At 35.2% G+C, this 24,062-nt stretch overlaps 1 protein-coding gene across 1 annotated transcript; it reads right to left on the bottom strand.

Moving 5' to 3' along the window:
- Positions 1 to 6,091: 6,091 nt before the first annotated feature.
- LOC129281045 (calcium and integrin-binding family member 2-like) lies at positions 6,092 to 19,129 on the bottom strand. The gene is made up of 7 exons (XM_054917034.2): positions 18,630 to 19,129; positions 12,818 to 12,852; positions 12,052 to 12,151; positions 11,386 to 11,533; positions 9,622 to 9,731; positions 9,185 to 9,273; positions 6,092 to 8,547 (listed from the first exon to the last, which is right to left on the bottom strand). The coding sequence occupies exons 1-7, from the start codon at positions 18,678 to 18,680 to the stop codon at positions 8,526 to 8,528; spliced, it is 555 nt and encodes a 184-aa protein (XP_054773009.1). The 5' UTR covers positions 18,681 to 19,129; the 3' UTR covers positions 6,092 to 8,525.
- Positions 19,130 to 24,062: the final 4,933 nt, after the last annotated feature.

Genomic DNA, 24,062 nt, shown 5'->3' with positions numbered 1-24,062 from the left:
ACAAAGAAAAAATGTTATATTGTCACAGGTCCTTCATGACAATGAACAAACAAGAAGTCTTTGTCATAAATTAATGAATATAGAGCAGTTTCACGCTGGACTCTTGACAGACGGCACATTTGCTACTTTTCGTCAGCTAAGAAACTTGGAAGGAAACTGTGGTTCCGGTTCACCAATTTTCAACAAGACCTCCCAGCTATTGTTAGTAATTTGACGGACATTTTCAATCCACTTGGTGCGTTATTTGATCCTAAACGGCGTATAACCATGATTACGGGAAGGGAGATTTTGCACCCTTACTAGTATAAAGCCTACTTAAACTAAATGGCGCACACAGCCATAATTATGACGTAAAACCCCTGTAGACGTCTAACACAGTATTTAGAGGACACGTGTAGTTTCTCTGACTTGTGGCTCTTAATCAGTGGCGGATCCGGGGGGGGGGGGGGGAGGGGCATCTGGCCCGTACCCCCCCCCCCCCCCCCTTGAGAGCCATGATCAAATTTCTACTTGTTTGCACGCAAAATTTCCCGCGGACAAAATGAGCTTATTTATTACTATTATTACTTTTATTATATATATTTTTAAAGATTAGGCCTATTATTAATTTTATTGCTCGTCAAGTTTTCATCGGGAAACTGTACCCCCCTTGGAAATCCTGGATCCGCCCTTGCTCTTAATAAAATGGTTGTTGGTTCAAATCAAATTCTGTGCTTCAGTTTCCTCCAGCAAGAAGTTTTTATCATTATTTATCTATATTTTTTTTGCTAGACGTGTTTCGGCGTGAGCGGGACTCGAACCCACGCACGTTGAGATCTACGATCTAATCCGAAACAGTTCCGACTGAGCCACGCCGCCTAATGATAAGTGTTTGAAATCAAAAGGACAGTTGATAGCTATGATACCAAATTAGTCAATACCCTACGCCACTGGGGCTCACAAAATTAGAGAGTATCCCGTTACTGGAGCAATATCGCAATACGTTAGAGGCCCGGAGGCGCGTTTCCGTTTTACACCCTGGCGAAGGCATTTTCCGGAAAAATAGCCACAAAGCGACTAGTGAAGAGTCTACGTCTACGTTTGTTTACATAATCAGCTGGGCGCGCGATCCAAAAGTCCGCACCGAAGATATCCGCAGAACATACGTGCAAATGCAGCTGAGCTTATAGACCAAAAGCTTCAGTTTCTGTATTTTGGTCCCGGATTTTGGTTGTTCCGCTGAACTATATACGTTGGCTTCATGATTTTTTTTACTTTATCGCACATGATCGTTTATATGAATGAAAACGAATAATAGCTAAAATATTGAAAAATAAAACACATAATTACTTTTTTTTTCATATTATATCTATCCTTATATCTATCATATCTGTCTATCCACTATCTATGTTATAAATCAATCTATGGTACTACATGATATATATATCTGTTAATTTGTCTATCTACTCTGTCTCTCTCATTCTCTATCTACCTATCTATCTGTCTATCTATCTATCCATCTAACATCTATCTCTCAAATTCTCTATCTATCCATCTGTCTCTCTTTTATTTCTCTCTATCCATCTGTTAATCTACTCATGTGCAATATCAACACTGCTTCGACTTCCTTCGGGAGTCTATTTCCTCAGCTCTACTTTTCCCTTTTTTGTGCTCGATTCGATTCAATTACTACTTTATTTACTTGTTACCATTGTTAAATGTCTTGTATTGCATAATGAGTTTTTTTTTCTGTAGGTTGCCTCCTATTCTCTTTCAAATTCCACCTCTTGCTTTCCCTTCTCTTTGTCTTATCCCAATTTCTTTCCCTTCTCTCACCTCTTTCTTCTTAATCTTTCATTCCGCTTTTTTCTTCTTTGGTGACACTTTACTTTTGGCCTTTTGTATTTATTTATGATACATTTATTTTTATCTGTATGAATTTGTATTGTATTTGATATTTATTTATAATGTTTACTTTATATTTTGTTATGATTCTATTTGTATGTAAACATTCACTTATTTCAGTCTTTGACTGCTTGTGATTGTATTTTGATAGTTTTTATTGCAATAAAATCCAATATATATATATATATATATATATATATATATATATATATCAAATTCTCTCTATCTCTCCATCTGTCTGTCTTTTTCTCTCTCTCTGTTTCTCTCTATCCGTCTATCTATCTCTCCATCTGTCTGTCTGTCTCTCAAATTCTCTCTCTCTATCTATCTATCCATCTGTCTGTCTTTTTCTCTCTATCCGTCTATGTATCTATCTCTCAAATTATATATCTATCTATCTATCTATCTATCTATGTAACTACAGTATCTATCTATTAATCTTCTCTGTCTCTCTCTCTCTATCTATCCATCTGTCTTTCTCTAGTTCTCTCTCTCTCTATCAATATATCTATCTACACTATAAAAAAAATCTTTGAATCAGTAGTTAACACTTAATGTATTTAAGTAGAATTTACAATTTGTAATTATTTTTCGTTGTTTTTAAGTAGTTTCAACTTGTCTTTTAATTAACTTGATTTACTTGATTTATTTGGGTTCAATATTCACGTATTGATAGCTTGCTTTGATTGAGTAAATCTAACTCAATTAGGCAAAGATGATTGTTACTTATAAAATCATGTTGAATGTACTTATATTTTTCAATTAACGCCATATTTAAATAATGCATGAATATTCATTAGAGCAAGTAAATGTTTTTTTTTTTAAATAACTGTCATATCTATTTGTGTTTGAAATTGTTTTGGATAAGGGTGTGCTAACTATTGTATTCTTTTGTTGAATCAATGAAAAGACAATATTAAATAGTCATTTAGCAGAAAATTATTCTCACTGTTTTATTTGTAAGAATGAAACGATCGCGTATAAATATAAATGTCAGTACCTATACATGTACAGGTAAGTGACAATTCACAAAGTCTAATATTTGGATAAAACATGTCTAAAATGAAAATGATGCCACCAAAAGTGGGACGATGGGGGAGCGGACTTTCGAATCACGAAAGTCCACTCCCCCATTTGATATTTTCAAATATTTTGTTGATTGTTTTACTTAATTGAATTAAGTTATTGTAACTTAATTTTCTTGAGTAAAATGGAAGCAAAGAAAATAAGTAAATTTTACTTAAAACTGCCAAAGTCATAAATACTTGAAAAAATTAAGGCAATTTTTTGCCACAATTTTATTAAGTAATTTCTACTAAATTTTTTTTTACAGTGTATCTTCTATCTATCTATCTATCTATCTATCTATCTATCTGTAACTGCAGTATCTATCGATCTGTTAATTTGTCGCTCTTCTCTGTCTCTCTCATTTCTTTATCTATCTATATATCTATCTATTTATCTATCTATCTATTTATCTATCTATCTATATATCTATCTATAACATCTCTCCATCTCTCAAGTTCTCTCCCCCATCTATATATCTATCTATCTATCTTTTATCTATTTATCTATCTATGTAACTACAGTATCTATCTATCTGTTAATTTATCTATCTTCTCTCAAATTCTCTATCTCTCTCTCTCTCCCTCTCTCTATCTATCTATCCATCTGTCTGTCTTTCTCTATTTCTCTCTATCTATCTATCTATCTATTTATCTATCTATCTATGTAACTACATCTATCTGTTAATTTGTCTATCTTCTCTGTCTCTCTCATTCTTTATCTATCTATCTATCTATTTATCTATCTATCTATATATCTATCTAACATCTATCTATCTTTCAAATTCTCTATCTCTCTCTCTCCCTCTATCTATCTCTCCATCTGTCTGTCTTTTTTTTTCTCTTTGTCTATTTCTCTTTTTCCGTCCATATATATATATTTATCTATCTATAACATCTCTCCATCTCTCAAGTTCTCTTCCCCATCTATATATCTATCTATCTATCTTTTATCTATTTATCTATCTATGTAACTACAGTTTCTATTTATCTGTTAATTTGTCTATCTTCTCTGTCTCTCTCATTCTTTATCTATCTATCTAACATCTATCTATCTCTCAGATTCTCTATCTCTCTCTCCCTATCTCTCTCTCTCTCTTTCTCTCTCTATCTATCCATCTGTCTGTCTTTCTCTATTTCTCTCTATCTATCTATCTATCTATCTATTTATCTATCTATCTATGTAACTACATCTATCTGTTAATTTGTCTATCTTCTCTGTCTCTCTCATTCTTTATCTATCTATCTATCTATTTATCTATCTATCTATATATCTATCTAACATCTATCTATCTTTCAAATTCTCTATCTCTCTCTCTCCCTCTATCTATCTCTCCATCTGTCTGTCTTTTTTTTTCTCTTTGTCTATTTCTCTTTTTCCGTCCATATCTATCTATCTATCTATCTATAACATCTCTCCACCTCTCAAGTTCTCTCCCCCATCTATCTATCTATCTATCTATCTATCCATCTCTCTGTCTTTCTCTCTCTCTCTACTTCTATCTATCTATTTATCTATCTATTTATATATGTCTCTATCTATTTATCAGTCTTCTATATCTATCTTTCGGCATCTAAGTGTATCAATCCATCAAACTTCAATTTTCTTTCTATTATATGTATCTGTTTATTTTTATTTTGTCTGTCATTCTATTCATTTAGTTAATAATTTATATTTAGAAGAAAAAAATCTTTTTCATAACTTTTCATTAAAAAAACGTAACTGCAAAAGCATGTTCGGATTTCACTCATATGACTGCTCTCTGTACATGAAGTGCCGAGGAACTCTATGCTCTGATCAGTAACTGTGTAGATTGCATGCGGTGGTGTGGGACTCGCCTGTGTCCACGCTGCAACCAGCGACGTGTGTAGACTCTTCACTAGTCGCTTTGTGGCTATTTTTGCGGAAAATGCCTTCGCCAGGGTGTAAAACGGAAACGCGCCGGCCCGGAGACTGGGAAACATCCCCACCAAATTATTGTTATCCACGAGCGGCGATCGAAGGGCTTCGATCAGATACTGAGGTGTACGCCATCTGCGTTGAGGTGGCGGACAGGGTCAAAATCAGAAGGGATACGAGTAAAATTGCCGATCTTCTTCGCTGAAAGTTTGATTGCGTCATTCACCTCAGAAATAATTAGTGTATTCCATAGAGATACGTGTATATTACTAGTTTGCCTTATTATTATATATCTATGGGGTATTCAGGGATTAGTCTCATTCGTCCTCTGTTTCACGCCAGGAATCTCTTGAACTCAGGAGCGTCTATCATCGTTTTGGAAAGTGGGGGGGGGGGGGGGGGGGGTTCTTAAAAATCAGTGCACTCCGGATTTTTCATGTAGGTGTGGAGAAAAGCCGACAAATTAGATTGTTAACTAGAATTTGCATGTCAAGATTGGTTTTTATGGTGCTTTCCAATGCTTTAAAACATATATTGACACTACATACTTTTTACAATATTTTTTAAATTAAAAGTTTTTTTTCAAAATTATCGGGGGGGGGGGGGGGTGATTGATATGTCCCCCACCCCATCGACTCCCCTGGTTCAAGGAGTATTGCAAAAAAGTGTGTCCAAGGAAAAGGACACTGGGATTCTTAGTAATTAATTTTTATGATATTTTAGTTCCAACATCAAACATCTTTACTCTGATATGGACAGCTCATCAGATGAGCAAGATGAGTTTGAAAGTTCAAAACCAAGTTCGTCAAGTCACATTGATTTACATAAGAAAAGGGTGGCACAAAGGCATTTAAATGAATATTTTTAAAAAGTTTCTTTCACCAATTTCTAAATTGATTGACATGTTAGTTTCTGCACAAATCGTTCCCTCTTTTTACCGTTTGCAATCTGCTATTCAAAAATGATTTTTTTTTTTTTGGGGGGGAGATGAGTTTGAAAGTTCGATGTCAAAACCAAGTTCCTCAAGTCACATTGATTTACATAAGAAAGGGGTGACACAAAGGCATTTAAATAAATATTTAAAAAAAGTTTCTTTCACCAATTTCTAAATTGATTGACATGTAAGTTTCTGCACAAATCGTTCCCTTTTTTTACCGTTTGCAATCTGCTATTCAAAAATGATTTGCAAAGTATTTTGTATTAAATAAACACAAATTTCACTCTTACTATAACATGTATCAAATTCATAATGAAAAAACAAACAAACATAAATATTTAATGTTCGTGAAATCCCTCTCTGATAATGGTTTACTAATTTTCTGGGATATACCGTATACGTAGTATACATGCCAATGAACGATGAAACGTGATAAGTCAACATAAGCAAAATGCATGAAGGACTTTTTGTTTAATAAACTGCTTTTAATATTTGGAAAATTAAGAATATACAACCAGATCAATTACCAATAAACTTTAATAAAATACCTGAAAATAAAATTGAGAAAACAGAAAATCCATCCAAGTTTACATGAAATGTCAAGTCCTGATATAAATAGAGAGAAAACAAAATTAAAGATGCACAGCAAATCAAACTTGGTTGTACATGTAAATAAACTTTTTTTTTCTTCATTTAACATTACTTCAATTACAAAGTCCTGTGAAACATACATGTATGGCATGGAAAGCCCATGATGAAATATAATATTTTTTCCACTTCAAATTTGTCTACACTGAATTCAATAAATTTGAAAATTTATAGATTTGATCGTGAAGATGCTTGCTTTTTGCCCCAAATAAGTCTCAATATTGTGAGTTTATATTTACAACAAAATGGAAATTAGACACGGATAGGGAAATTGATTAAATTAAAATAGAATTCATATATATTATTAAGAGTTATTTACAACAAAAAATCATTAACTTTGCTACTATAACACAAATCACCCCTTTTTACATTGCGTTTCCTTACAATGTATAGATATAAACCATGACTCCCCCCAAGAGAGTGAGAGAGAGAGAGAGAGAGAAACATCCCTTACTCCCTCTGATAGAATTCTAAATCAATTCCATAAAAAAAAAAAAATTCTGTTTTAGTGTTCAGACTTTTTATAATCAGCATTTTATAATCACATTTTCTAATCAGCAACTTTGGTGAAAATTTCATTGGTCTCACTTCATTAGCCTTGTCAATATTCCACAAAATTTGATTTTGGGATGATACACTTTCCGTAGACCCTAGCCCGAGTAAATATCTCAAGCAAATTGATCAATGGGGAATTATCTAATCTTTTTTAAAATCATGTTTTCTTAGAATGACATATTGAGGACACATGCCCTTGTAAGATGTGCAATATAAATTCATATTATGAATTTTAAAAGTTCATGTAGCACTTTCAAAACATACCAAATTTAAAATGCCCCTGTATTTAGTATTCTCTCCTGAAGCATTCGCAATGAAGTAAATGCATTCAAGACACAAACTGTCTTAAAAACAAGAATATTCAATTCCAATGAGGCAATTCCTCTTTAATAATTTTATTGTTTTTTTACAGGAATTTTTACAGGAAGTAAAAAATAAGTAAAATTAATTAAGAACAGAATTTGAATTTTGAAAATCATTCAATGGTCTATTGATGGGACATTTTTTGCCAGAAACGAAGGAGACTGGTCGATTGTGACACTGCATTACTAACACTACATCTATAAATTCAGTGTTAATTATTACTTTCATAGATTTCAATTAATTCATTATATTTATAACATATGTACAAATAGATTGCTCAAATATGAAAGACATAAATTCTTAAATGCGACACCGAACAGGTGCGCAGTAAAAAATCAGGCACATTGAAATTCTTGTTAATGGATGTACACACACGCAAACACACCAAGGCCAGGTAACATGAAGCTTTGCAACTGATCATGGGGCTGATCTTTATAGTTGATCATACACAAAAATCAATGCATTCAATAATAAATTCTGCCTCAAGATTAATTGCCAAGCATTATAACAGGTCCAGATCGTGCCTCAAGTGGAAGTGCGAATGAACCCAAACGGAAGACGCTGTCACGTCTGTACGTCCAGTCATAGGTCCTAAAAGACCATTCAGACGGGATGAATACAAGATAGCTTTAGTCACTGTTATATCTCCATGAAAATAAAACTATTTATCGAGTTTTGGTAAATCTTAAGATCTGAAGGCTACACTCGATTACCTTTGCATTAAATCCAAAAGGGACTTGCCAACCAAGCATTCATGAATTTTTACCCAATACTTTTGACCATCACATCATACATGTATGTACAGTAAGAAGAATTGTGCATGTAATTATATTTTGCCACATAGATATGTAACAGTCACGGATGAAGTCAAGCTTGGCACTTCCTAATCACGAGGCAGCTGGAGAAAACCTTCTCCAATAGACCTTGTACTGTACCATGTGACTCTGCCCGACGTAGGCCAAGGCCAGAAAAAAATGTGACCTCACGGCCTGCCTTAACTACATCCGTGACAACTGTTTTAAAAAAAAAAATCACCTTGCACTGTACGACAAGGTATCAGTTTGCAGGAAAGAATAACATTTATTGAGTATTTATCGTTTTTAGGATCTTTTCTGGTTACCAGGTTGGTGAAACTGAGGGTGAGGCCAGGAAAGAGGAAGCTCATTACAGACTCTTACAGGCGGATGCGGAAAGTGCTAGAAGTATAAAGAAAAAGAGGAGAGAACATATGAATTAATAACAATTTTTGGGAGTGGTATGAAGTAAGATTGCTAGCCTTTATTATTACCCCGGCTAAGCTAGGCTACCTACATGTATTCAGGTGTAGACAGCTTTTTAAGGAATTACTTCCTGCCGGTACCCATTTACCTCACCTGGGTCGAGTGCAGCACACTGTGGACGAATTCCTTGCTGAAGGAAACTATGCCATGCCTGGGATTTGAACCTACGACCCTCTGTCTCAAAATCTGGATACTAATCCACTGGGCCACGACGCTCCACATTTAACTAACTAACAATTCAAAGAAGTAGGGTTGCAAATCATAATTCACTGTATGTATATATATATATATATATATATATATATATATATATATATATATATATATATTGTGTGTGTGTATATATATATATATATATATATATATATATATTGCATAAAAAATGAGAGGATCCATTTTTTTTCCAATGTGGTAGTGAAATTCCACACCAGTCTGATCATATATATCCAATCGAAATTTCAAAGGTGTAAATGAAATGTTTTAATCCCTTAACTAAAAGACCAACATATTTATCAGGATTACATTGAAATTCAAAATGAAAAGTTGGAATTACTTCATGAAGTCAGGGGCCTTGGAGATGACATGCTCAAACTCTGCAAAAGACAAAGCATCATCGTCATCTAGATCAGCTTCATCAAAGATCTGAATAGAGAATACAAATTTTAGTTGAAAAAAAGTTGGTATTAAATTCTCTGTAATATTGGTTGTAACTATACTAATGACCTATGTAAAACGGATATGATATGAAGAGAAAAACAAAGAAAAAAAAATCAAAATTTGTGTTTGACATAGAACATTTGAACCAAAAATTAAAAGTAATGCCTACTGCACATTTGTAAGATTAGAATACTCAAATATCATTCACTAAATCACATTTTACCAAAGCTTTAGGCAGACTTTGAAGACAACTCTCCAGTCCCTGGGCAAGTTGTCCTAGAGAAAAATCCAAGAACCAAAATGACTTTGTAAAGAATTCTTCATCATACTCACATTATTGATGAGATGTTGCATGTCATCATCAGTGATCTGTTGCTCACCGGTTAGTCGGTTCACCATCTCACGAATGTCTGCACTGCTGATAAAATCATCCTCATCAAAGTCTGAAACGATAAAGAGGATTTAGAAAAATATCTTTACACCAGTCGGTTAAACATAACCAAAAGTAGTTGCAGTAAACACTGATTTTCATGAGAAACTTCCTGCTAATTAGTAATACCAAGATTAATTGTCACTACATAATTGTCAGAGCTGCCAAGTTGTATTTTGCATTTTCAGTATTCTTATCCCCCAAAATCAGTATTTTGACCAAAAAATCAGTATTTTTACCGTGTGAGATAAATATTTTGTATTTTTCCCAAAAAAAGTGTATTTCATAATAAAATGCTTGGCGCACTCGCCCATCACGGCGCTCAAGCTGCATGCAAGCTAAAATGTGCACTGCTCTTGCAGATGAACAAAAAAAAAAAACATTGAAACTTGTGTATATCTCACCCTGGTTTTTACAAAATGATTGAAAAAAAAAAACAAGTTACCTGAAATTACATTGATCTAATAACCATATTTGTGTACGTTTTATGAAATAGAGACATATAGAGATGAATTTACTCAATAAATTTCGATTTTGTAAAAAAAAAATTAAAAAAAAAAAATTTAAAGAAAAAACGTACTGCAGTATTTTGGTTGCAAAAACGTACTAAATACGGAAAAATCGTACTACTTGGCAGCTCTGCATTGTGGATCTAGATCTGGTAGTAACCTAAACTACCGTAAAATCATGAAATCTAAGCTGAAAAACTATCACAATGTAAATCGCCAACAAAGGAAAGTACCTGTAAGACAATGTATTATTATTTCCTTGAAAAATGCCCAACATTTGGCTTGAATCCCATGCTTATTTTGCTAGTTTCTGCAGTCAATTTCTTCCAGAATCATTTGGCACATATACGTTGGTGATTTTTTACCTGACTGCTGAGAAAGCATGAATGCATGTAAGCAAGCAACCAGACGACCGAAGGCATAAGGTCCTCTCCAAGGGACCTGGTGATGAGGATTAATGCCTTACCAAAGGGCACTGGCGCTCCAAGTGGGAATCGAACCCGGGTCGCCGTGATCCGAAACCCCTGCTCTACCGACTGAGCTATTGCACCTTTATATATATATGGCACATATATATTTTTTTCAATTTAGGCAAACTGGTCTATTAGATGATGTGCATACTCATTTTGAAATTGTTACAACTGACATTTATCTTTGATTTTGCTCATACATGTACATGGAGCATTGATTTAACCAGTCACATCTGAAATAAGCAGGGGTAGCATCAGGGTATTTTGAATAGGGAGGGGACCTGCATGTAGAAGTGACTTTTTTTTCTCAATTGATAAAAAGGAGTAAAATATAGTTTCACAACCAAGATCTCTCTTTTTTCAGTCTTCATTATCTGTATCATCATTACAAATTGGACAGCATGCTTGTACATAGACTTTCAAAAAGGACCCTTAACAAAATTACAATCCTTCAATCGCAGAGTTCCCTAAACACGAATCTTCAAATGAATTCTCCACCCTAGGTGAAAAGTACAAATTTCCTACAAAACCAGGTTATGTCTGTTTTAAATGCATCAGACTAAAGGCATCCTTCTCAAGTGTTTTTTTGGTTGTTATAACTAGACTACTGTCTACATCAACACTTAAATGGCCCTTCCCCCACTCTCACGCCCCCGTCATTGTCAACATTGGATGTACTCGTTCATACCATAAATTCTAAACGCATATTCTGCTTTCATGCTCTTGGGGGCAGAGTCGCTGAAAACGGACATCATGTCGAGAAAGTCTTCAAATGTCAGGGAACCATCATCATCAGAGGAGAATACCTTGCAAATACGATCCTTGAAAGGGTTTACCTAAAAAAAAACAAAGGGTCGTGCTCAGCCGATTTTCTTTATAACTGACATTCATTTGAAACAAGATCCAAGTTTTTTGCAATATGTAATCAGTTCTATGGAAGTTCCTTGAAATCAAGATGAATTGTTATTAAATTGTCACTGATATTGGATTGTACAGGTTTTGTTTTGCTTTTTGTTCCCCGGGCCAAAAATTTGAGAAATCAAAATCGCCAACTTTCTGTGTCCCTCAATTATAAAATCCTGTCGCCTCCAGATTACGGCTGTTGTATAAAAATTCCCCCTCCCTTCCCCCCCCAAAAAAATGTATTTTTACTCTTTAACTTTAACTCATTGCAATATTTTTCATACAAGATAGGAATACCTACTTACATACGATATGTACATGTATACTTTACTTGTAAATTTCATAAATTACAAAATAGTGAAGAAAAAAATCTTTAATCCCGAGAATAACAAGAAAAGTGAGTTGAATGCTAAAGCCCTGCAATTTCTTAGCCAATTTAGAACATCAATACCTTTAATTCTGGTAGCTCAAGGATTTTGTCCATTGGAAGACATGCATTTTTGTCTCTCCTTACAGCTTCTGGGTCTAACAGATGAAATCTTTTGTGTACACTGCAAATAAAAATTAAATGAACAAAAAAAATTATGTATTAATACATACATGTAGATCTCTCTCTCCTTAAGCAGTAATGTATAATGAATTTGGCAATACTGTCAAACCCTGCAACTATTAAAAGAAGTACTTCTGCATGCCAAAAAAAATGTACATACATGTACACAAGTTTTACATATTCTGGTGTGAAATGTTTCCAGGCGATTATTTAATTTATGGATTGTTGACTCTGCAGATCTTCTGTATAATGAAAAGGTCTTAGAATTATTATCATTTTCAGGGTAAGGATTTGTTTCTATAGGAGACATTTCAATATACATGTATTTCAGCAAAGGTGTGGAAAAAAAAAGGGGGGGGGGAGGGTGGAATACAATTATACAAAGGGCACAATAAATTTCCAAAGCTACATGTAATGAGAGGGACATGAAGGCCATTCAATGGGGGTATTTAATAGACCATCCACAACCATGACCTTCAATGTCGTAATACCTGGGGCAAGTAGAATGTCACACCAGGCAAGTACAGTAATATCAATTTCAGCCCTGTATAAAATATTATGCAACAAATAGAAAGAAACAAAATGTGAAATTCAAGCAGGGTAGAGCATTGTGACACTGTAATGTAGTAAATTAATTCATGAGTAAATAAAAATTAGTCATACTTACTGGAGGATTTCCTTTTTGCTAAAAAATGTCAACTCCTGTAAGGAAAGAAAAATAAAAAAAAACAACGAAGTGTAAACATAAAAAATCTTAGACATACGTGCTTGTAGACTGAATTTTAAATTGGGTTAATAGCATTTATTATCTTAAAAAAGCAACAACACAATCCACTTTCTATGAAGAAATAAAAATCAGGTGTACATTGTAGATAGGTAACAAAACAAATTATATCTCGGACCTGACACCGACAGTAATCAGTCTATCAATTCTGAATGATATGAGCCGGGAGGTGGAGCAAACCTACTGTTCAGGGGGAAGGGATGAAAGTTTCATGCTGACCCCCATCCCACCATCCCCCCCTTGGCCATTGCCGATGTTTTGATATGGACTGAAATAAGCGACCAAAATCTTGTGAACGTGGGCAGATCTTTTACATCCATATAAAAACTACAAGGATGGCTGATCGAGCGAAGACTGACTGAGAATTTGAAGAACGCCATTGAGATAGAAGCCGAAACACAGGTGTACCCGATGCCTGATGTGGCTGAAATTCATGTCAAGGATCGATTAGATAGATATTTGGCAAAAAATTCAGACAAAATTTGAGGTGAAATTAGTTTCCTAACATCGCCAGGTCGGCATGTGCGAATCTGCATTGGTGCCTATTTTTTGTGCAATCCCCCCCCCCTAAAAAAAAGATTCCAGACTCCAGACACTTGACCCCCCACCCACTCATTCAATGAACAAAGTTATGACACAACCTTGTTCTCTAGTGTGGGAAGGTTTGCATGTTTGGCTTATACATTTTCTTTTGTTCTTGGGGACAACTGCTTGATTTTTTTACACTGTAAGTTTCCAAGTTCACTACAACTATCATATAACTTGGCTCAGAGGTACATTGAATTCTTTTAAATATTATTTTTTTCTAAATCAAACACAGAGATTGAAAAATGACAATTTTCTTGAAATTTTACTTTCCACCAGAGGGCCAACACAAAAATATGCCCAAAATCAAGTTTTTGAGTGTTCTGGTGAATACAAAATTAAAAAATGATCCCCAAGACCCCAGGGCCAAGTTACTAATGAAAATAAATTGCGGATGTGACTGTATGGAAATTAGTATTTTTGGTTACAAAAGTGGTATTTAAAAATGTAATTGAATATTTTTAATGTGTGTTTTATACTGCATAGATCTAGGACCGTAACGTTACATGTATCATGGTAGAGGATCGTATTACTGGACACTTTTCATGAATTTAATAATAGCGAACATGATGTTCTCATAAAATTCAACAATCTTTTACCATAAATACACAAATATGGTCTACAAAATATATGTCAAAATTTTGCCGAAATCGTTTTTTTTTTTACGATCTCATCTTCAAATTGGACCCTTCTTAATTGCATGTGAAATATTTTGGTCACATGAATTATGAAAATGGGTTACCGAACGTGTTTTCTGTGTGGGAAAAGTTGAGGAAAACAACAAAATCACCGATAAACTATTTTTACAATGACATGTTTCATAATTTTGAGAATATCAAGAGTATGAAAATGTATTTTTGAGTGACCGTTTTCATCATCTTTCTAACGTTAATTATTTATATTGAAATTTTTTATTTAAGGCCTTTATAATTAATAATATAATAAGGGTGTTGCAAATTTTGAGCATATTATCATGATTATGATTATGAAATTAACTTATTTTCTGAAGGCCGGTCAGCTAGAAATCCCCAAATTAGTGAAAGATAATTTGTTTAAATATTAAATTTGGGGCATGCCAAATTTGGCTTAGTTTTAATATCGTTTGTAAACAAAGTCAGTGCGTAGGCGTAGCTATAGCTTCGCCCCTCATCATCAGCACTACACAAACAGAGGTTTGTGGGGCCTAACTTACGGGGTCGGGACAACTCGGACCACGGGACATCTCGGACCGCGGGCCGAGTTGTCCCACCCATTTCGAGATTTTTTTCCCACAAATTTGCGTCTATTTTTCCGTCAATTCGAAATTTCTTGTAATGATTTTCTAGAGATATGGTCTGTTGGTAATGTTCTTCACTTTCTATTACTTTTTTTTCGCTGAAATAAAAAAAAAGTGTAATTTTAGGCGTTTTTCGACAGCTCGCGATTCCCAGGCATAGGCGCGCGTGTATTAACTGTGTTGGTGCTCGGCTCGGCCCCGCTCAACAACCGACTTGATTTTGTGATCATTTCTCCTCAAGTTACCACTTTTATCGCAGAAGATGGACTTTCTTGTATTCCATTCACTCCATTTTTTCATCACAAGGATAAAATTCGGTGTATTTGCACGATTCTGTTAAAGTTTTTCACCATTTCTCTCTGGTCCGAGTGGTCGTAAGAAGCGAACAACCGATGAACGGTCCGCTGCTCTTCATCGCAATTCTACGTAGCTCGGCCGCTGAAACTGGCGGGGTGGGATTCAGCCCGAATCCCCAATGGAAGTGGGCGTGCACAGTCAAAGAGCTGAGCTTGACTGAGTGAACTACAGCTTGAAGAAAGGGGACGGGACGTACCTATAGGCTCTGCTTTTTTTTGTTAATATATATTTGTATTTTTTTATTTTGTCTATATTGATTTTCCCTGGTGTAGAGCTTTAAGATTGTAATATTTTAATATGCTTCAATTTCTTTGACTGAGTGTGACTGTGGTGTGGATGTTTGAGTCGCACAAAAAATACTTTACATGGGTGGGGGCTCGGGGCAATTTCACTCCTGCCCCCAAAATGTGAAAGAATATTTGCGGTGTAGATGTGTGGGCATGCCAGGCTGAGGGTATAGCCATCAATAAAAAATATTTCATTTGGGGGCTTAATTTTTAATTAAACTAATTATTTTTAGGCCTATTTATTTTGTATATAAATTTCCTTTTTATTTTCATATTGAGTTTCCCTGGTGTAGAGAGCCGAGTTTTAAGTTGCAATAATATGCTTCAATTTAGTGGCGTACGCAGGGGGTGGTTACAGGCATTCAAACCCCCTAATTTTTGATACCCCCCACCCCCAATTCATATTAATTATTTTTAAGTTTTACAGGATTTAAAATAGAATGATTTAATTCATTGTGCCCCTTTCCATTCCTTGTTTTTTCCTGATATACTTTCTTTATTTTCATTTTTTGGTCTTAAGGGTGGACGTCAGGCTGCCGGGGTGGAATTCAGCCGGAATTGCCAATGGAAGTTGACATACGTGCACAGCCTTCGACTAGCCTGGTCCTGCTGTTATGAATATTATGTTTTTATTTTCAATCAATTTTCTGTTACTTGAGTAAGGGAAACAAGGCGCCCCCATTACAAGCTTGCCCGCTTCAATTGCTCCCTCTTTTTTTTGGAATTCATTTTCCCTGGTGTAGAACTTAAGTTTAGTTCTGTGCCTTTTTGTGGTGTGGCTTATACTCAAGTGGTGTGGCTTACTTGAGTAAGCCACATGACTGTTTTGGGGGTGGAATTCAGCCGGAAACACCAATGGTGGAAGTGGACATATGTGCACAGCCTGAGCTGGGAGACTAGCCTGGCCCTGTAGTTGTGAATAATATGGAGGGTTTTTTCAATCAATTTTCTGTTTCTGGGCCTAATTTTTAATTATTATTTTTATTTTCAAGGATTAAAAATGATTCAATTCATTTCCATTCCTTGTTCCTCCCCGATTTATTTTCTTGAAAGGGATGCTCTTCCCATTCGCCTCATTCTCTCCCATCATCTCCATTCCTCCCACCATCTCATTATCTCCACCCCTCAATCCTCCCATCATCTTCATCCCTCCTCTCATGTCAATCTCCTCCCATCTGCCCCATTACCTCCATCCCTCTTCCCATCATCTCCATTCCCTTTATTATATCCATCCCTCTCATCATCTCAATTCCTCCCACCATCTCATTATCCCCACCCCTCGATCCTCCCATCATCTTCATCCCTCTCATGTCAATCTCCTCCCATCCGCCTAATTACCTCCATCCCTCTGATGAGAGGGATGAAGGTAATGAAAGAGATGAGGATGAGCAGAGATAGATAGATTTAAGAAGAAAAATCCGTCCGAAGAATGCCGTCATGTAGATTCCGTCCCACACGATATTAAACCCAAAACTTCACATATGGCTTGATTTTTGTTCTGAATCATGTTATGTGATGAAAAATCATACTAGGCCCTACAACTATTTGGGTTCCATTGAAAGAAAATAGGGTTCATCTTTTTTCCAATTATCAATAAATTAAATTCTTCATTCAATAAAAATGACGAATTTATGATTTTGAATTTCATTTCTTTTACATAGCATGTGGTTTTCTTTTTGATTAAATTTATTTTATTACTTTTTTTTCCATCACTGTATCATGATTTTTGTCTCACCTGGATACCAGAGTGAGACTATAGGCGCCGCTTTTCCGACGGCAGCGTCAACATCAAATCTTAACCGAAGCTTAAGTTTCTGAAATGACAGCATGACTTAGAAAGTATTTGGACATAGTTCATAAAACTTGGACATAAGATTAATCAAGTATCACTGAATATCCTGCAGCGATTTTCAGGTCACATGACCAAGGTCAAAGGTCATTCAAGGTCAATGAACTTTGGCCATGTGGGGGTATTTGTTGAATAACCATCATAAATTTGAAAGTGTATGGATCTGGTTCATAAAACTTGGACATAGGGGTAATCAAGTATCATTGAAATGTCACATGATCAAGGTCAAATATCATTTAGGGTCAATGAACATAGTATTGTATCATTGTATGAATAGTACTTTTCTAACTGGTACACCTTAAATGATTACATCCATAATTATGATACCAGGAACTAGAAAATGTAGATTGGAAAACAACACCAGGGCAACTATGAGGCTGTTCACACCGCAAGGGGGGACCGTGGGCGGACCGTGGATCGCGCTATCGTAGCGCGATCCACGGTCCGCCCATTGGCATTCGCCGGATTCACACCGCAGTGAGATAGCGCGGTCTATCGTAGCACCCCCTTTTTTGAGAGGTCCTGTTGCCATGACGCATTACTTACTATATTTCTATTTTCACGATGTTCCGACGCGTTTTACTCCATAAAATTAGGAGTGTTGAGTTGTAAAAAAAAAAATAAAAAAATACATATATATATTTACAAAAAAAAAAGCAGAGCCTAGCTCCAGTTCACTCACTCTCTCTCACTCAGTCAAGCTCAGCTCTTCGACTGTGCACGCCCACTTCCATTGCGGATTCGGGCTGAATCCCACCCCGCCAGTTTCGGCGGCCGAGCTACGTAGAATTGCGATGAAGAGCAGCGGACCGTTCATCGGTTGTTCGCTTCTTACGACCACTCGGACCAGAGAGAAAAGGTGAAAAACTTTAACAGAATCGTGCATATACACCGAATTTTATCCTTGTGATGAATAAATAGAGTGAATGGAATACAAGAAAGTCCATCTTCTGCGATAAAAGTGGTAACTTGAGGAGAAATGATCACAAAATCAAGTCAGTTGTTGAGCGGGGCCGAGCCGAGCACCAACACAGTTAATACACGCGCGCCTATGGGAATCGCAAGCTGTCGAAAAACGCCTAAAATTACACTTTTTTTTTAACTTCAGCGAAAAAAAAGTAATAGAAAGTGAAAAACATTACCAACAGACCATATCTCTAGAAAATCATTACAAGAAATTTCGAATTGACGGAAAAATAGACGCAAGTTTGTGGAAAAAAAATCACGAAACAGGTGGGACAACTCGGCCCACGGTCCGAGATGTCCCGTGGTCCGAGTTGTCCCTGATTCTAACTTACATGTACCGGTATGTACGCCGTAGCTACGGCTACGGAAACTTACTTGATAGTCGTCTAGCTCCGCCTCAGTGAAAACGCTGTGAGAACCTCCCATGACTGTTCACCGGTAAAATTATCCAAGGCAACGACAATGGCACGCTTCTCCTTCCAATAACACCTGTTAAGTAATTTCTTTTATTATTCTGGCCAGTATTATCTTCCATAAAAGTTAAACTAAAGTAAAAAGGCTTCAATGGTAATGATGACGCCGAAGCTAATCATAATAAGAGTACCGGTACGTACGTTCGTAGAGGGCGGTCGACTCATATCCGGCTCCGGCTGATGTGTGTTTAAAGACCCTGACCGGTGTAAAAACAGTCATATATCAAAATAAAGGTAATGATTCATACAATACAAATATACCAAAAATATTACATATATCTCCTTCCATTTCTGACAAATATTAAATAAAAATCAAAGAAACTGCTCCTCCAAAGTACGCTTCGATTGAGCACCCCCACGTCGCCTGGAAATGATAACGTCACGTTGTGTCAGGAGGGTTGTGATTCCATAGGTTCGTGTACAAAAGCATTGGGTATTTTCTTCCATTTCCATGTTATGAATCCATTTTTTTTTTTCGTTTTCAGATGAAAATGGCACTCAAAATTATTCACTGTTCAAACTATTCACTACCTTTTTTGTGATTTCTTTGTTTGGCTCTTATTGGGCCTAAATTGCTATGTCAGGAAAAGTTGTTATACATAATCTAAATGCAGATAGAATTGAAATCTGCGCCAAATAAGCAGGAAATAAAATATGGCAAAAACTAGTTCAAAACTGTAGATTTCATAAATTCAAGCTTGTGGGTAAAAATATATGTGATATCCCTCTGTGATAGAAGTGAGTAGAATGAAATGCGTTATCTGGAAAGCAAAAAATCACCCAGTTTTTCTGTGTACAAACCTATGGAATCACGACGCTTCTTACACAACGTGACGTCACGGTCTCGAGGCAGGTGAAAAGCACAATAAAGCCTATTTTCTAAGCGGGGTTCGAAGCCCGATAATTGGAATATTCACAAGCAAAATACTCAGCTGGGAAGCGGTGAAAATGCATAAAGCATACCTTGCTGTATTTAGTAGCTTATAAGCTTTCGATTGGTATATAATTTATCAATTTCATTTTCGGGTCCGGTCTGGATCTTTAAGGACGTTCCACAGTTAAAGTGAAATCCATGTCATTTTCACCAAACTTTGCACATAGATACTTTAGAACCTTAATATTCGAAATATGCAAAAATTAACATAGGTCCATGTGCTTGATTTTTTGCTATAGAACTTCAAAGTTCACCCAAATTGATGTTCTTAAGAATTGCGCATTCAAAAGAATTTGGCATTTTTAGACCGCCCAAGATTACTACAATGAGTTTAAACCTGTATTACTCAGTCAAAATACATGAAAAAGTCATCAAATTTCGCAAGAGAGTTAATAATTGTATCGTTAGAATGGAAAATATATTTATAGTGCTATTTGTTTGCAATCTTAAGTTTAACAACACTGTCAGTTCTTAAAAATGGCGTAAAAGATAACAAAATCCCAATCTAAAAAATGTGAAATTTCAGTAAAAAACTACAAAAGTACAATAAATGCTGCACTATATTCAAAATCCATGTCATTTTCACCAAAATTTGCAGAGTTGTAGAGGAAGGTATACCTAAGAGGAACAAACATTATAAAAATAGGGGTTCATGTGCTTGTTTTTAAACTATCAGTATTTTCATTACAGCAAATGTGCTTTTTAAAACACCAAAAATGCGCCGAATGCTTTGTATCTATGTGAAGAAAAAATCAAAACCACTCTACCATTTATTCAAACTCGGGGTAATATTCGTGATTCTTGGCAGCACTGCAGAGTAAAGTATTTTGAAATTGTAGAGAATCTTTATTGAATGGTCCATGGAATAATTCAATTTTTTAGCTTCACGAAATAACGCATCGGATCTGCAGTTGAAGTGCAGAAAATGAGAAAAATCAGCACATACCCGCAGCTAATTAATCACATGTTCATCCATTGTGACGTCAGCGCGCAGAGTGTAAACTATGCGCAGATCATAATGCGCACAAACATAACTGTGGAACGTCCTTAACGTATAATTCTAATAGTAATTCTGTTTATGCATCGATGACTGATTTACGTCATTAATCCATAAATTGCCATGATGTAATCATTCTAATCATCATGTTTCGACAAGGAATAATTTTTGTGGGTGTTTTGTTCTACATAGAATTGGGTTCACAACAATGGCGTATCGTGCGTTGGTCGTGGCTTGCTTGAGAGTGGGGGCCCTATAAAAGCGTGGACTGAATCCCCTATATAATCATATTGTTTAAAACAAAAAGGGGGGAAAACAGAAAAAAGAGAAAAGGAAGAAAATGGATAAGGGGAGAGGGTAAATAAAACGAGGGGAGGAAAATAATTGGATCGAGAGTAAAAAAAAAAATATTATTTTTTATATACAACTAAGAATTTTGTGAGTGCTTCATCGTGCACGCATTGAAAACATGCATAATAATATTATATTGGGCATGAAATATTTCGTTTTGAAGTTAAATTGTTCTGATTCGAGCCCGTATTCGAGATTAAATTATTTTGTTTCAGCGAGACAAGCATATCCTGTTCACGGTTACAACAGTGCGCTGAAATAAAAAAAAAATTCCCCAACTCGTGTTTGCATTATTTGATAAGGAGGTAGCCTATATCTTATCTTTATGAAAGACCAAAATCCTTGAAACTCCCCTTTTCAGGTATGTTCAACAAATGGTCCCATTTTTCAGCACCAAAGTTTCATTCACATGAATAATTGTTGAATAAATACGTATCCTATTCATGACGGTTTGTGGAGGCATAATTTGATTTAGGGGAACGCAGGGGCAGCTTCGTCAATGGAGGGGCATATTATTTTAATATTTGCCTCGCGGTCGACCTCTAATTGAAGGTTGTTTGTTTGTTTCTGACGGGGTAAAGACTGAAATCTAAAACACATCTTACCTTTATTAATTTTTACAACAATAAATATTTCTTAGAAGACCTTACAAATAATGCGAGCGGGAAGCCTGAAAATAATAATACGAGCTCAACTGAGCGTGAGCTGATTTTTTTTGTAATATACTGAACTAAACAGAGTAATGTTAAAGGTTAATCCACCACAAACAAGTTGATTGAGTCATTAGAGAAAAATCGGACAAGCACAACGCGGAAAACTATAATAAAAATCGGATGAAAAATAAGAGATTAATCAATTCTAAAGGTTCTCTTATACTTTATGCTTATTTTATTGATTTGTCATTCATGTTCATTTCAGTTAATACTTCTAGACATGTTGTTTTAAAGAAAATCCATTTACCTACCTATCTATCTACATGATCTATCTATCTACTATCTATCTATATATCTATCTTTCTTTCTAATCTAACTCAGTGATATTTGCATGAGAGAGTCCGATGTCCCTCATTTTTTCTCTTGTTTTTTGTTGTTTGAATCAATACAATATTTCAATGTCTACAGATTTGACACTTGAAAATAACAAGGACCAAGTTGACTGAATTACAAAATGTAAAACAATGGCAATTCAACATGTTCAGGGAGGAATAACATTTTGTTTCATATGAAAATAAGTAAAATAATTCAAATTGAGTGGGGGATGTCATTAGTCCATGCACTCATTAAATTGCAAACCGACCAGGATGGGAATATTTTCTTCTTCTTCTTTTTTAAAATTTTACATCCGATTTTAATGAAATTTTCAGTGTTAAGCTTTTTGTGTTTTCATCCTTCTTACTATATTCAAATCAACTGTTCTTAATAATAATAATAATAATATTGATAATATAATAATGATAATATTAATAATAATAATAATAATATTAATTATAATAATAATAATAATAATGATCATTATCATTATTACCTATTGTTTCCGCGTTCGTGCGTACGGTCCTGATGGGGATTGGTATAAATAGACTACGTTATCAGATCGTCACTTGATAAAGAGTTGCAGCGGCACTCGAAAGCTCGTGAACTTGTAAGCTAGTGAACACTTTTTGCGAGAGTGATCACGAATTTCCTAGAAAGCTAGTGAACACTTTTTGCGAGAGTGATCACGAATTTCCTTGTTGACCATAGTAGATTGCGAGACAAATGAATACCCTCTAGCGACTATTTCAGTCCGCAATAATGAACCTATTTAGTATTAAAATAAGAAAGACTCTCGGACATTATAGTGTAAAGTTCCCATTTGCGCTTGAAATTACTTGGTGCTTTTTGTTAGAGCAAATTTATTCAAGAAAAAATACGGACTTGATCCTGTTTAGAGAAATAATATTAATAATAATAATAGGGGACCTACTACTACTACTACTACTACTAATAATAATAATAGGCCTAATAACAATATATTTACCCAGGGTAGCCAATTCAGTTCCAAAAACTGTTCTCCTAGCGGGCACTGGACTTCTTGGGATGGACATATCCTTTAAGGTTTGCTTGCAGTGACTCATGAAGAGTGCAAGCGTGAGCTGAAAAGTTTGTTTTTCCGTCCTGAAAAACATTCTAAGCACTTTTCAAAATCATGAACAAGATAGGTATCTAATTCATAAATTGGTGCGAGTGTGAGGCAAGTAGAATAATTTGTTCATATTTACTTAAAGGTCAGAAAATTTCATCAAAATCGAATGTAAAATAAGAAAGTCATGACATCTTAAATTTTCGCTTAATTTAACAAAACAGTTATTATGTACAACCTGGTCGGTATGCAAATGAGGAGACTGATGGCGTCATCCACTCACTATTTCTTCTGTATTTTATTATATGATATATGAAATATTCTAGTTTTCTCCTCGTTGTCAAGTGAAACAATGATTAATTCCTCCCTATACATGTGGAATTAGCATTGTTTAATATACTATATGGTTCAGTCAAATCGGTCCCTATGGTCAAATCTTAAAAAAAAATTAAATATTGTATAATTCAAACAATAAAAAACAAAAGAAATAGTGAGTGATGGACATCACCGACTGACTCATTTGCATGCCACTAAGTTGTGCATATCACTGTTTTGTGAGAAATAAGCGAAACTTTAAAATGCCATATCTTTCTTATTTTGCATCCGATTTTGATGAAATTTTCAGTGTTCTGCTAGGTTAATTTTTCTACATTTATTCAAATCAACATTTTGCTGGGGTGGACTTGACCTTTAAAAACGGGATACATGTTAAAGCTCCATGTATATCCTTTTGAAAAAAAATTGTTATATCACCGAGTATAATGCTAACGCAAGCGCGAGGGAATTTTTTGTTTCTATATATTGATGAACGAAAGGTTTTTTTTTTCTTTTCTCCAAATATTTCCCCCCTTTTTGCTATTTTCTCTCTCCCTCTGAATACATTTTTCTCTTCTTTTCACCTCCATTTCTCTACTAACGAGCTCAGATTGCAATAC

The sequence above is a fragment of the Lytechinus pictus genome, chromosome 17 (assembly GCF_037042905.1).
Source record: "Lytechinus pictus isolate F3 Inbred chromosome 17, Lp3.0, whole genome shotgun sequence".
Classification (NCBI taxonomy): domain Eukaryota; kingdom Metazoa; phylum Echinodermata; class Echinoidea; order Temnopleuroida; family Toxopneustidae; genus Lytechinus; species Lytechinus pictus.
Note: the sequence above shows the minus strand (reverse complement) of the source record. Positions and strands in the feature narration are given on the sequence as shown.

Excerpts from the sequence above, each read along its gene's own strand:
- LOC129281045 (XM_054917034.2), bottom strand. The coding sequence starts at position 18,680 with ATGGGAGGTTCTCACAGCGTTTTCACTGAGGCGGAGCTAGACGACTAT. Across the intron at positions 11,534-12,051 it reads TTGAGCTACCAGAATTAAAG|GTAAACCCTTTCAAGGATCG; the intron begins GTATTGATGTTC and ends GTTTTTTTTTAG. Across the intron at positions 9,274-9,621 it reads TGCAACATCTCATCAATAAT|ATCTTTGATGAAGCTGATCT; the intron begins GTGAGTATGATG and ends TTCTCTATTCAG.